The sequence below is a fragment of the Boleophthalmus pectinirostris genome, unplaced genomic scaffold, assembly GCF_026225935.1.
Source record: "Boleophthalmus pectinirostris isolate CB_2022bp ecotype Guang Dong unplaced genomic scaffold, ASM2622593v1 HiC_scaffold_5, whole genome shotgun sequence".
NCBI lineage: Eukaryota > Metazoa > Chordata > Actinopteri > Gobiiformes > Gobiidae > Boleophthalmus > Boleophthalmus pectinirostris.
In genome coordinates, this window is record NW_026571404.1 from 40,152,848 (window position 1) to 40,166,370 (window position 13,523).

Genomic DNA, 13,523 nt, shown 5'->3' on the forward strand with positions numbered 1-13,523 from the left:
TTTGAAGCACTAAGATAGAAAGTCCTGGTCTGACACAGTAAAAGTGTGTAAGTCACTCTTGGCCAAGTGACAGTCTGATAATGGATGATGTATTGATATGTTTTTATTATTGACTCTTCTATTGACTGTCCAGAGGAGGTTGTTTGGCCTTATCACATATTATACTGTAGTGTTGTATATTGGTGCATTACTGAGGGTGCACTTTTTTAGAGGAACAAAAAATGGGACTGAATTTTTCCCTTTTATAGAGAAGCTCTCAAAAGTATACTTAAATCTGTAACCTATGTTATTTGTATGTGGACTTTGACATATTATGCTTTTATTGCTCTTTTTTCTTAAACACATTTGAAGGTGCACAGTGTAACTTTTCTGGTCTCTGGAGTACACAGGAACCCACCAGGACAGTCAACTCATTTTACATTTCAACCACAGACTGCATGAAACAGTGGACTATGTGAGTGTGACATCACCCACAGTGTTCAGGGTTTGCAGAACAATATTTGGGATTCCAACTGTGAATCATAACTAACTAACTAACTAACTAACTAGCAACCTCAGGGTAGAAATTGCCTGATTTGTCTGTTATTAATGTTCATATCTTGATTTATGGCCAAACAAGTGAAATAAAAACCCAAGGATCATGTAGAGCATGTTAATACAAACATTTTAAACCCAGAATGACGGCCTGACAACAGCAGTTACACAGACAGGAGGCAGCGGATTTTCAATAGAAAGTGTACTGGAACCAGAGTTCACCCCTCATCCTGTCGCCTGTGCACAGCTTCAGAAGTCTGTAAAATGCTATGTTCTTAAACCTATGCACAGCAAGCCTTGCCTGTGATCCAGAAAGCACATGTCTCCACTACTTTATGAAGATGTGAGTCTGGTAGGGCAGGATTGACAGGTGGATTAGCCAATCAGGGACATGCATGGTTTGTTCGTATCAGAAAAAAAATTAAGGAAAAAACAATCTTACCATGTTTTCAGTCCCCTGCAAACAATAACACTAAAGCACTAAACCCTGTTCTGTCAGAAATTTGATTTTGTTTGTAAATAATTGGTGATCAAAGAGTTCCTTCGTTTCACACATGTCACTGAAAAAAACTAATCTAATTGGACGATCATGTTTGTCTGTGAGACAGATCATGGGGACCAGATATTGATCTGTATCAGAAACATGGCTCACCGAAGATACATGTGACTTTTTTAAGTCAAGACTAATTATCAATCATGTCATTTTGTAAGAAATAATAGAGTAGGGGGCGGTGTTTCGCTCTTTATCCAGAACAATTATGAATTCAAACTAAGGAATGACCTAAGGCTTACTTCTGATAAAGGGGAAATAGAATCACTGTTTGTAGAACTTTCTGGTTGTGAGGGAAAAAATGTAATTGTTGGAGTTATTTACCGTCCACCAGATTTTGGCATAAAAAAATGTATTGAAAGTTTATGTAAAACTCTGGAGTCAGTAAATTCTGAAAACAAGCTTTGCTATATTTTAGGAGATTTCAACATAAATATTTTGAAAGATAAAACATCTTCATATTCTGATGAATTTATAAATACTCTTTTTTCAAGTTATTTTTTCCCATTAATTAACAAACCAACAAGAGTTAGTGATAAGACTTCAACTTTGATTGATAATATAATTACAAACAATTTAAATCATGAAAATAAATCTGGGATCATTTACTCAGATTTGTCAGATCACTTTCCCATATTTCAATACTGCTCACTTAAGGTAAAGAGTTTACATTATGTAAACAAAATAATATTCAAGAGGAATATGAGCAAACATAATATAGAAAAGTTTAAACTCAAGATAAGCAATATTACTTGGGATAAACTGTATTTAGAGACAAATGTGGATGATGCATACAAATTTTTCATTCAGCAAATCCTATTAAATTTTTGTGATTCCTTTCCAGTTCAAAAAATTTGAGAAAATCAAAGTCAGAGACTTGATAATCTTTGGTTTACATCAGATTTGTTGAGAAAGTTTAGAAAAAAAACAAACTTTATAAAAAGTATGTATCCAATCCAACTCCTCTTACTTTTCATACTTATAAAAAATTCAGAAACATCTATGTCCATTCATTAAGGTCTGCAAGAAAGAAGTATTACTTTGGCCAAATAAATAAAGCCTCAAATAATATTAAAGGTACTTGGAAGGTTATCAACCAACTACTACAAAAGGATGTTACATCCACAATCAATAGTATACCTTCAGTCTTTGTGGATGGTGCAACTACATATGAAACTCCTGCTGAGATAGCACAGAAATTTTACAATTTTTTTGTTAATTCTGGTTTAGAATTAGTAAAGAATATTTCAACCTATAATGAAGATCCTTTGGAATACATTCAATCCAGCTATCCTGAAATGATGTCCTTTCAGCCTCCCAATATCAATGAAATAAGTAAAATCATTGATGAATTAAAACCATCCTCTGCTGGACATGATGGCATTTCTGCTTTTCTTGTAAAGCAAATTAAACATTACATTTTGAAGCCACTTACTTATATTATCTCACTGTCTTTAAACACAGGTGCTGTACCAGAGGACCTCAAGGTAGCCAAGGTCATTCCCTTATTTAAAGCAGAGGATATCTGTTTTACCTTGCTTTTCAAAAGTATTAGAAAAAGTTGTTTATAAAAGGTTATTTTCTCATATAAATAAGAATTAAATTCTCTATAAGTATCAATATGGCTTCCGTAAATATCACAGTACTTATATGGCTTTACTTCAATTATCTGATCAGGTAAGGTTGGCATTAGAAAACAATCAATTTATTTGTAGTATTTTTTTGGACTTGTCAAAAGCTTTTGATACAGTCAATCACACAATTTTACTTGCAAAGTTATATAAATATGGTTTTCATAAAACAGTTTTTAAGTGGTTACAGAATTATATTTGTAATAGATCTCAGTTTGTTTATATCAATGGTTGCAATTCTGATAAAGCTGATTTACAGTGTGGAGTTCCTCAGGGTCCTTTATTATTTTTATTGTACATACATGATTTATCTTATATATCTCAAGATCTTACCCCAATAATGTTTGCTGATGATACAACTTTATTTATATCCAATTCAAACTTTAACGTTCTAATAAACCAAACTAATGTTGCTTTATCTGCTTATAACAAATGGTTCAAAATTAACAAATTATCTCTTAATATAAAAAAAAACTAATTATATGATTTTTTGTGGTAAAAAATAATTTCTAACTAACCCTAAAATCAAAATTGATTCAATTGAAATAACTCGTGTCTCATCCACCAAATTTTTGGGCGTCATTATTGATGATAATCTATCTTGGAAAGAGCATGTTGACTGGGTGACTAGAAAAATTAACAAATCTCTTGGTATTATAAGAAAAGTTTGCAAGTTTCTGGACTCAAATTCTATACTTACATTATATTATAGTTTAATTTATCCCTATCTGTCATATTGTAATATAGTCTGGGCAAGCACTTTCTCTACTACTCTTAACAAATATTATTGGTGCAAAAACGTTTTGTTCGAATTGCAACTCATTCTATGCCACTAACATCGTCTGCTCATTTATTTACTAAACTTAGCATTCTTAATATTTATGAGATTAATATTTATCAAATTTGTATTTTTATGTATAAAATTCTTTACAATTCAACAACGATCCCCGAACATTTCACATCTTATTTTAAAACTAATGCAGAGATTCATAGATACAAAACTCGTCAAATGCATAATTTTCATGTTCCAAAATTTGTCACATCAAGAGCTCAGTTTTGCCTACGATAAAGAGGCTGTAAATTCTGGAGTCAGTTTTCACATCTGGTTAGTGACGGCAGATCAGAGGCGTTGTTTAAAAAGAGTTTGAGGAAATGTTTGATGTTTCATGTTAATGTTTGATAATCTTTTAATTGTGGATTTTCTTATTGTGTTTTAATCCATGTTTGAATCAAAGGGATTTAATGCATGGTGTTTAATATATAATTTATATATATATATATATATATATATATATATATATATATATATATATATATATATATATATATATATATATATATATATATATATATATATACACACACATTTTTATGCACAAAGATAATGTAAATGTTTTAATGTATTCATAAGGTGGAGGCTCTAATATAAGCCCTATTGGGTTTTTTGCCTCTTCCGGCACTTACTGTTTATCTAGTATGTTTATTTTACTGTCATGTTATATGTGCAAAATAAATAAATAAAATAAAACCTCACAAAATGAGAGATATCAGTCTGGATTTGCCAGACAAAGACAAGCCCATTTATGATTAGTACATCTAAGGCTAGAAAGACCATAGTCAAAGGAGTGGACTCATTCATCTGTCTGTGGCTCTGTGGCTCATGGGGTCACTGCACGGGGCAAATGGAAACAGTTTGTGATGTTTAAAAGAGCAGCATTATAACATTTGGCATCCACTGGAGAATTTTGTGTAAGAGGCCATCTGGATTTGCTTAGTCTGGGAACATTGATCTTGGCCCAAAATCTTGGTACCAATTACACTTTTTCTGGCTGACTTTCTTGTAATAAAATTATGACTTTATTGTCATAAAATTCTATTATGACTTTCTTCCTGTGGCACCTGCACATTGTATTCTATTGATGTGAGACTGATATTTTTGTGTACGTAACAGTCATATTGCACATATTGCACATCACAACTTTTTCCAGTATTGTGCAGTGGTACAGTCTCTGTGTGTCCTCAGGATGCATGCTTGTGCACATGCTGGTGTGTGAACAGTGTGCTGTGTGCTTGTGTGCAGGCCCTGCAGCTGTCTGCCATGAGACTGCAGTACAATCTGCTTCAGCGGACAGAGGAGCAGATCAACAGCCACATAGAGGAGCAGAGGAGGAGCAGAGAGCACCTCACAGAGCACCTGGTACTCCCACCCACAGCACATACTCTATACAATCTGCGCACACAGTCTGCACACAGTCTGCACACACAGCCTGCACACATTCTCCACACACTCTGCACACACTCTACACACAGTCTGCACACAGAGTCTACACACACAGTCTGCACACAGTTTACACCCAGTATACACACAGTCTGCACACAGTCTGCACACAGTTTACACCCAGTATACACACAGTCTGCACACAGTCTGCACACAGTCTGCACACAGTCTATACACAGTCTGCACACAGTTTACACACAGTCTGCACACAGTCTATACACAGTCTGCACACAGTCTGTCAAAGGTTATAAGTGTAGTCAGTCATGTTGGGGCTTCAGTGTGAGATTTAGTTTGAGGTTGGAATTTACAGTACTGCACAGCAGATCTAATGGACTTCAGTGTAATAATATAAATACCTAATATTTGTATTGGCTCTCAAAGCGCGGCATTGTACTCACTATTCATACACTTCACACAGGTTGATAGTAGGGTCCTTCTGAGGCCACAGATGCCCTGGGGCAGACTGATGTAAGTGAGCCTTTCAATCTCTGACCAATCTGACCACCAACAGTCACTTACACTTTATTCAATAACAGCTGGCTCATGAACATTATTGTTATACATAACTCACACACCAGACACAATTCAGTTCAACTAAACACATCTGGACTGTCTTTACTGGTCACACAGAATCAAAACAAATACTAAAGCAGCTAAAGGCTAAATCATCCATGGAAAACTGTATTTAGGACTTTTGCACTGTGCACCCAGAGGTACTCATTTTTTTGTAACTTACTCTTTTTTTTAATAATTACTTTTTTTCAATTACTCCTACTTGAGTAATATTCTAATTGAAGTAACAGTACTCTTACTTGAATAAAAGTTGTGGTTTCCCTTCCCACTGTGAGTCATTTTACAAGTGACAAAAGCTTTATGTGAACAATGTGAAATGATTTGAACATTACATTTTGTGACCTATTTACTGTATGTTTTGCCCTTCAAATTACATAAATTTCAAATCATAAATCAGAAGTATATATATATATATATATATATATATATATATATATATATATATATATATATATGATATATATATATATATATATATATATATATATATATATATATATATATACTACTACTACTACTACTTGAGTAATATTAGTAACATTTCACTTACTTGAGTGAGTTTGGGGTACTCTGCCCAGCTGTGTAATATAATGCACCTTCTTTTTAAATAGATATTGTGATATCTAAGTCTGATTACTGTGCTTACTGTGTTTGTATGTTATATGTTTGCGTGTGTGGCAGGCGTCCATAAAGCAGCAGGCCTCAGAGGAACAGGAGAAGTTTCTGGAGGAAATCTCCAAGTTCAATAGTGACATGAGCCTCCAGACCAGCCCCTGGACTGTGCTCCACAACAGGAACCAGGAACTGGTCCAGGAGCTGCTCAGGGAGGAGGAGGAACTTCAAACAGGTGACACAGGAGTACAGCCTCACCTCAACATTTAAGGACAAACAGCAGGCAATATGTGATGTTAGTTTGTCCACAAACTGTAGTATTTTCACTAAATACATATATATATATATATATATATATATATATATATATATATATATATATATATATATATATATATATATATATATACATATACAAATTGCTAGTCCGATGGGACTCATTACGCATTAAAATTACACAGTCTTTCTTTATGCATATTTTATTATTGATGAAGTGGTGAAGCTAATGATGATGAAGCTAATAATTTACATTATTAAAAAGAACCATGTTACAATGTGTGCAGATTTTGCCAAAATGCCTTTTAAAATGTAAACGCTTTATCATTCAGTTTCATTTCCACAAATATGTGATATTAAAATAGCCATTGGTGGTTTTCAGAGACAGATTTTCCTATTGATTACATTGTACTTTACCATATAATATGTAAAAGGTAAAATCACAAATGTTGAACTTGATCATTTCTATTGACTGAACTGTATGACAACAAAACTCTCAATTTTGACAGTATTCATTTTAGCTGTCCCATCTGTATTGAATGTGATAAGCCAATAGAATGTTGATGTCATCTGAAACACAGCAATATGAAGTAAAAACTAAAATAAGTTAAAAACAGTCAAGGCTCTTAAAGAAGATCAAAATTAATTCCATGATTTATATTGTTACAGTGACGAATGTAGTTTCGTGTCATGTGAATACTGTGTTTGCTGAAGTGTTGAAATGTAGCCTTTATTTAGTTCTAATAGTGTCAGATTTATCCACAGACATTTTATATTCAGTGTCAGAGACTGCGTGGCTGTGACTAGGTTCAGAATAAAACTCTGTCATTACTAAAGAGAATCAGGAGGATTATTAATTTATGAAAATCCTCTCACACAGTTTTAGAACAGAGCCTCAAATGCACCAGTGAACACAGCATCAGGTGTGAAGTATTAAGGATGTGACTCAAAGTAGCTAGACAGGAACATGCTAAAAGTACTGTCATTATCAGAGGTGTATATACTCAAAGGAGTACATGGAAAAGAACTGTATCCAGTTGAGGATATGGTCAGATCATGCTTCATGCGCAAGCTCAGAACCTCCAGAATTCACTCACTGTGTGATGAGACTGACTAAATCAGTAGATCACAGAGTTCTGAGGGACTCTTCCAACACTCGTGAACACACAGAGCTCTCACACCAACAGTGGTGGTCATGGGTTGTGACACTGACTACATCCACTGCACAGAGAAATCTGCTCCTATCTACAGTTGTCATGATAATAATAAAACACTGTACCTGCTCAAATGAGGATCTATTATCCTAATTTTAATATTGAATAGTATCTTATTGTTGATACTTTTGACAACTCTACTCATATCAGGGCAGTTTGTTGTTATCTGAAAAATAAGTTCTTTTGAATCTGTTAAAAAAGAGGGACAGAGACAGCATCTGTCCAACATGACTTGAAGAAGAGTGTGAGACGAGTCCAAAGAGAGTATAAGGGAGGGTTGAGAGAAAACTGCAGCACTGTAGCACAAGGGGACTCTGGAAGGGCATCAGAGCTATTACTGACTATAAAAACAGAATGTGCTTAATTGTTTCAATAGCAGCTGGAGTCTCCACACTGGACTGCACAGGTCCCATGCCCAAGGTAGAATGTCCAGCAGAACAGTGGCCTTTACATGATGAAGAACATGGAGATGTTCCTTCTGAGGGTCCTGAGGCAGATTTCTTACAGTTTGCCTCTCAGGGGAGCATGGGTATGGAGATGCAGTCCTGTACATGTTTCACCAGACTCACTGCTTTCTTGGTGGTAGTGAGGAGGGAGTCAGGTTGATGGTTTTTGTTGGGTTTTTTTGTAGTTTTTTTTTTCCCTCAAGTGCATTTAATGTACATTCTAACCTCTGATCTTGAGATACACACTTGACAAAATGAGAGTGGACCCTGCTTTCATTGCATAGATCATCTACTACCTGATAGAGCAGTTATATTATTGATTTTCCTTTGGGATCAATAAAGTATGTATTTAACTATCTTTCTATTATGTCTTAATCAGAAATGCACCATTCAATGGACATGTCTTAAACACATGTAAAGCCAAGGAGATGATAGTGGACTTTGGACACTTGTGCTAAATGATAGTGTTTTGAGATGATCACTACATCCAAGCATGTGTGTGTCCTTGTGTTCCAGAGATGAAGCAGATGATCCAGGGCAGCAGATACCTGAAGAGTGTGCAGGAGGAGAGGAGGGCTCTGCTGCTGGAGCTGCATGGGTTGGACTCAGTCTGTACAGGTAACGAGAATGCCACCACTAAGCATGTATGTGTGGGTCAATAAGATACTCCCCCCTCTGCACTGGTCACAGAGGCCACTGTGGTACTGCATCCACTGGTCACAGAAATAATTCTCCCATAGAGCACAATGTATTTATGTAAATTCAAACTGCCTGCATGTTGAATATATAAACTCGTGCTAGTTCCTCTGTAGCTGCTGTTGTTTTGATTGGTCAGAACAGTCACATCGTGCACATTTCTGTCGTCACACTACTGATGACAGAATCATGCATTACTTCCTCAATAGTGTTCTGTCGTCAAGAAGTGATGTGAAAAAAACAAAAACAAAACAACAGCATATTTTCTCATGTCTCATACCTTGATGAGCCCAGGCCTCTGAAAACCATCAGATCTTCATATACATATATTGTATAGTGCTGTAGTATAAGCCCACACATTAATATAATGAACAAAAGAAAAGCGGTGCTCTCACTGCAGAAGCTGACAGGGCTTCAGAAGGTATTTCAGTTAAAGCCGCTTTAAGCAAAGACTGTAGAACAGTGACTCATTAGTCAAGTATACAGATCAGAAAGTTGCAGTTAAGATTGTGTTTTGTTCAAATGCTAATGTCCATTGTCTCTAAATGTTTTAAAGTCATTGATGTTCACTGTATTTGAAAGAGATAAAACTAGTTTGCTGTCCCTGGAAATCAGATATACATTTGTTTGATTCAATGTTTTACTGGTCCAATGTTTACTAAGAAAGAAGTTTCGTACCACAATGATACTGAAAAGATACAAATACAAAATACAACTCAAAATAATTTCTTTATTTCCATGTGGTCTACTTCTGAGAAAAAGTCACATTTATTTTAGAACTGATACTTTCTATCTATTGTTGATACTATTATTTTGTGCTTGATTTGTGATACTTGATACTGTGATACATCACTTATACTTAGTCATCAATACAATAGTCCACTACTTTCCACTATTTATTTAATCTATACTGTTGTTGTGTCCTTGGGCAAGGAACTCTGCCTGCCTTGCTGCCAGTGTCCATGTACACTGGTGTATGAGAGTTTGTTTTGTGAGGAACCACAGAAATTGAACTAGAGTCCAGTGTTTTTATGCATGTATCTCATGTATATTCCTTTATCTGAGCTAACACATTAACCAGTGCTAATTATGTGACTTTTCCGGAGGGTCGTGTCACCTGCTTGTCTCCATGGAGATGTTATTCATTTGCTTTGAATGTTGTATAATATGGCATCAAACGTACATCCATGGACACAGCAGGAGTGCTTGGTTTTATATATATATAATATATATATATTATATATATATATATATATATATATATATATATATATATATATATATATATATATACTTTTTGGACACTCAGACACTTTACAGTTTCTGTCACTCCACACTTGGTGGTGGTGAGATACTAATGCAGCCACAGCTGTCCTGGGGCAGACTGATGGAAGTGAGTCCGTCAGTCTACACCATCGGCTTCTCTGACCACCACCATTACTCACACACACACACACACACACACACACACACACACACACACACACACACACACACACACACACATACACATACACACTACTTTCATACTAGGCAGTGTGGGTGAAGTGCTTTGCCTAAGGGCATAATGACAGTATTTTGTGATTGGCACCCCCCGTGGCACCTGATTTTTCCAGTGTCTCCCATCCAAATCCTTACCAAGCTCAGTCCAGCTGAACTTGATGAGATCAGGCTTTGACAGGCCGGTACGGCCGCTTGTAATCAAATACTGTAAATACAAACAAAATCTGATACTATATTGTGGAACATTTAAGACAAAGTAAGACAAGCAGGGCCCACCCACCATAAAAGTTACACAGTGCACCTTTAAAGCCATTTAACCTTTAACCTTAAAAAAGAGGAAAACTTTTTTCTTTTTGGTTGTGTTTATTGCACTGAGAAATGCAGAAAAAAACATGGAAAAATGTTGTTGGATAATATTCTGAAGTGTGGTTTTAACTTTGTATTTCCATGGACCTCCAGAAAGTGACATACTCTAAACAGATGATGATCACCACGCAGCCCTAGACAAGCACAGCAGGAGAAGCTGTAGTTTGTGGTAGCTCTACACTGTGTGAGTGGAGTGCCTGATGCTGTTGTGTTGTTGCAGATGTGGAAAAGGCGCTGACAGAAGCAGAGGAGCAGACTCAGGCTCTAACAGCCCAGAGAGCAGCAGTCAGCCAGAAGCCCCTCACTGACCCCAGCTGTGTCCGGTCAGTACATGGTCCAGGCTCTCTATAGCTCTTTGTGTGGTTAGTTTACAAATGGTTCACACAGGATCAGTGAAAAAATACACACATAATGTTGTCATTTACTGGGGCTTTCAGTACATTTTCATTGTTACAAAATACATGAACTTAATTTTTACATGAAACGCACAATTTCTTATTAATTATGTCAAAAACTTGTCTTATCTCATTCTTGTGAACCCAATATTGTGTCTTGTCTTGTGAAAATGGTACCTTGTCCCACTCCTATAAAGTGTATTTCTAATGAGGAAACATTATAACAAAAACTGCAGAGAATCTGCTGTTTCATAAAAGTGCATAGTGAAACTTTTCTAGAGGATGGTCGGCCACCTGCTTGTCTCTATACAAATGTTATATCTTTGCCTGGAATGTTCTACAAAGTGGCATTAAACTTTTCTCTATGGAGACAAGCAGGTGAGATCTCTAGTTATGAGTCAGATCTGTGGAGCGTTGACCCTGTGCTCAGTTAGAATCCTTAATTTCCAGGGTGTTTTTAGCAACAAAATATGTAATTGACTAGGGGTGTGCAAAAATATTGAAATATCGATATATCACATTGTTTATATGATGATACAGTATCGATATCGAGGACTGCTGTATCAATATATCGCCAAGAGTATTTTTTGGTATATTTTACTGCATTATTTTGTTACAACTCTACAGTTTTGTTGCTTGTTTACTGGAAGGAAACTCATTTATGCAACACATTTGACATTTTCACCGTTTTGAGGATTAAAAAGGTTGGGTTTCATTTGAACTTTGCACAAGAAGTAGTTTCACAAAGACTTTTGGTATCACAGACATGATTTAGCCATTATTTTTTATTGAACTGTATCGAATCAATTTGAAATATATCGTATCGAACCGAAAGCTCACCATATCGAGATATCTATCATATCGTGGCCTATGTATGGAGGTACGTATGGTATCGTCAACTTCTTAATGATACCCAGCCCTATAATTGACTGTTATTACATTTTACAGGACACCCACAGACTTTTTTTATTCTCAAGGAGTTTTATCCTGGTTAAATTAAAGATTGAATGAATCTGTACTTGAACAGTGAAAACACTCTCTGCAAAGAAAAACTGCAGTACATCCATGGAAACAAGCACGTGACAGACCCTTAACCAGGAAAGTGAGTTTAATTAGACTGCCTCTGTGACTCTACGTACTTCTACCCCCATTTCATCTGGAGCATTTAATGTGGGACTAAACACCTAAACTCCACCCACAACCACATTTCAAACAGAGCTGTTAAACCGGGCTGTTAAAGGGGAGAGTGAAGGCAAAGGAGACCTAGTACCTAGTTCAAGTTGCAAGAAAATGAAATAAAACCCCAGTTTTATTGAAAGACCATATACACAGTTTAGTAAAAAGAGTGGATTTAGTGTTTATTTCCACTAAACATCTGCACTTTCTAACATGGTGCAGCTGTAGCAGTAACAGAAATGCAGTGCTCTGACATTCACACTCAAATGTGTTGTTTTCCTAAGCTGGGCTAGCCACAGAGATGCGTAATTAGCTTAGCCTCCTGTGTCGTGTGAATGTTTCAACAGCCTGCAGAGTGCGTACAACTGTCCACCTCCCAATTAGCCTCCAGGATTTAAAACCACACATGAGTGCTCACTGGAGGGACGCTAACAGCTCCCAAAATGATTCACGCAGAGGAGGGGGAGGAGAGAGGCCCCTGTCTGCTTCTCTCTGCTCCTGTCTGCTCCTGCCACATACTGTCCACTCGTGCCTGCTCCTGTCTGCTCCTGTCTGCTCCTGTCTGCTCCTGCCTGCTCCTCCTTGCTCCTGTCTGTCAGATTGTGTGTATGTGGCGCAGCTCCAAACCAAGTGTAAATAACCGGCATTAAGAGCATTTCACTTAATGAGGAGTTGATCCACTGTGTATTTCATTCACACCACAACAGCACAGAGACAGACAGACACACAGAGAGAGAGAGAGAGGAAGGAAGGAGGGAGAGAGGGATAGAGAGACAAATAGGGAGAGGGTCAGAGCGACAAAGAGGCAGAACGAGATCAGTGACTGAGAGAGACGGAGAGACAGAGGTGGAAGAAATGAGATAGAAGGGAGAGATTCAGAGAGAGAAAAAGAAGGAGAGATAGAAAGAGAGATGGATGCAGATAAACAAGTGTGGAAATGGATTAAGTGCAAATGGATGGATAGTGGTTTACCAGCAGACAGCATAAATATAGCTGAACCTGAGAAGACAAGCTGTTTACGACACTGAGTTATATTCACTTGAACTCAGAGAAGTAGTGGCCGTTTCTCGAGGTTTGACTACTTTTCTGGAGCTTTCTACCATGTTTTAACGTAGTTCTCTCATCAAAAACATGTCTGAAGAGGTTTTAGATGTCATCCATGCATGTTTGAGTGATTTAGTGATCTCTTCAGGGCCCTATTCAAACCCAAATTAATGATACTGTTTGATATTACTTAAAAATGATAATAGGCTTGTGAACAATGGTAATAGGC

General features: G+C 36.6%; 1 protein-coding gene across 1 annotated transcript in view; it reads left to right on the forward strand.

The window, feature by feature from the left end:
* Positions 1-13,523, forward strand: part of ccdc172 (coiled-coil domain containing 172) — a 39,060-nt gene that overhangs the window by 6,754 nt on the left and 18,783 nt on the right. Inside the window, exons 3-6 of the mRNA XM_055162469.1 lie at positions 4,796-4,912; positions 6,248-6,413; positions 8,631-8,732; positions 10,900-11,002. Coding sequence (XP_055018444.1) covers positions 4,796-4,912; positions 6,248-6,413; positions 8,631-8,732; positions 10,900-11,002 — 488 coding nt within the window. The remainder of the gene's footprint in view (positions 1-4,795; positions 4,913-6,247; positions 6,414-8,630; positions 8,733-10,899; positions 11,003-13,523) is intronic.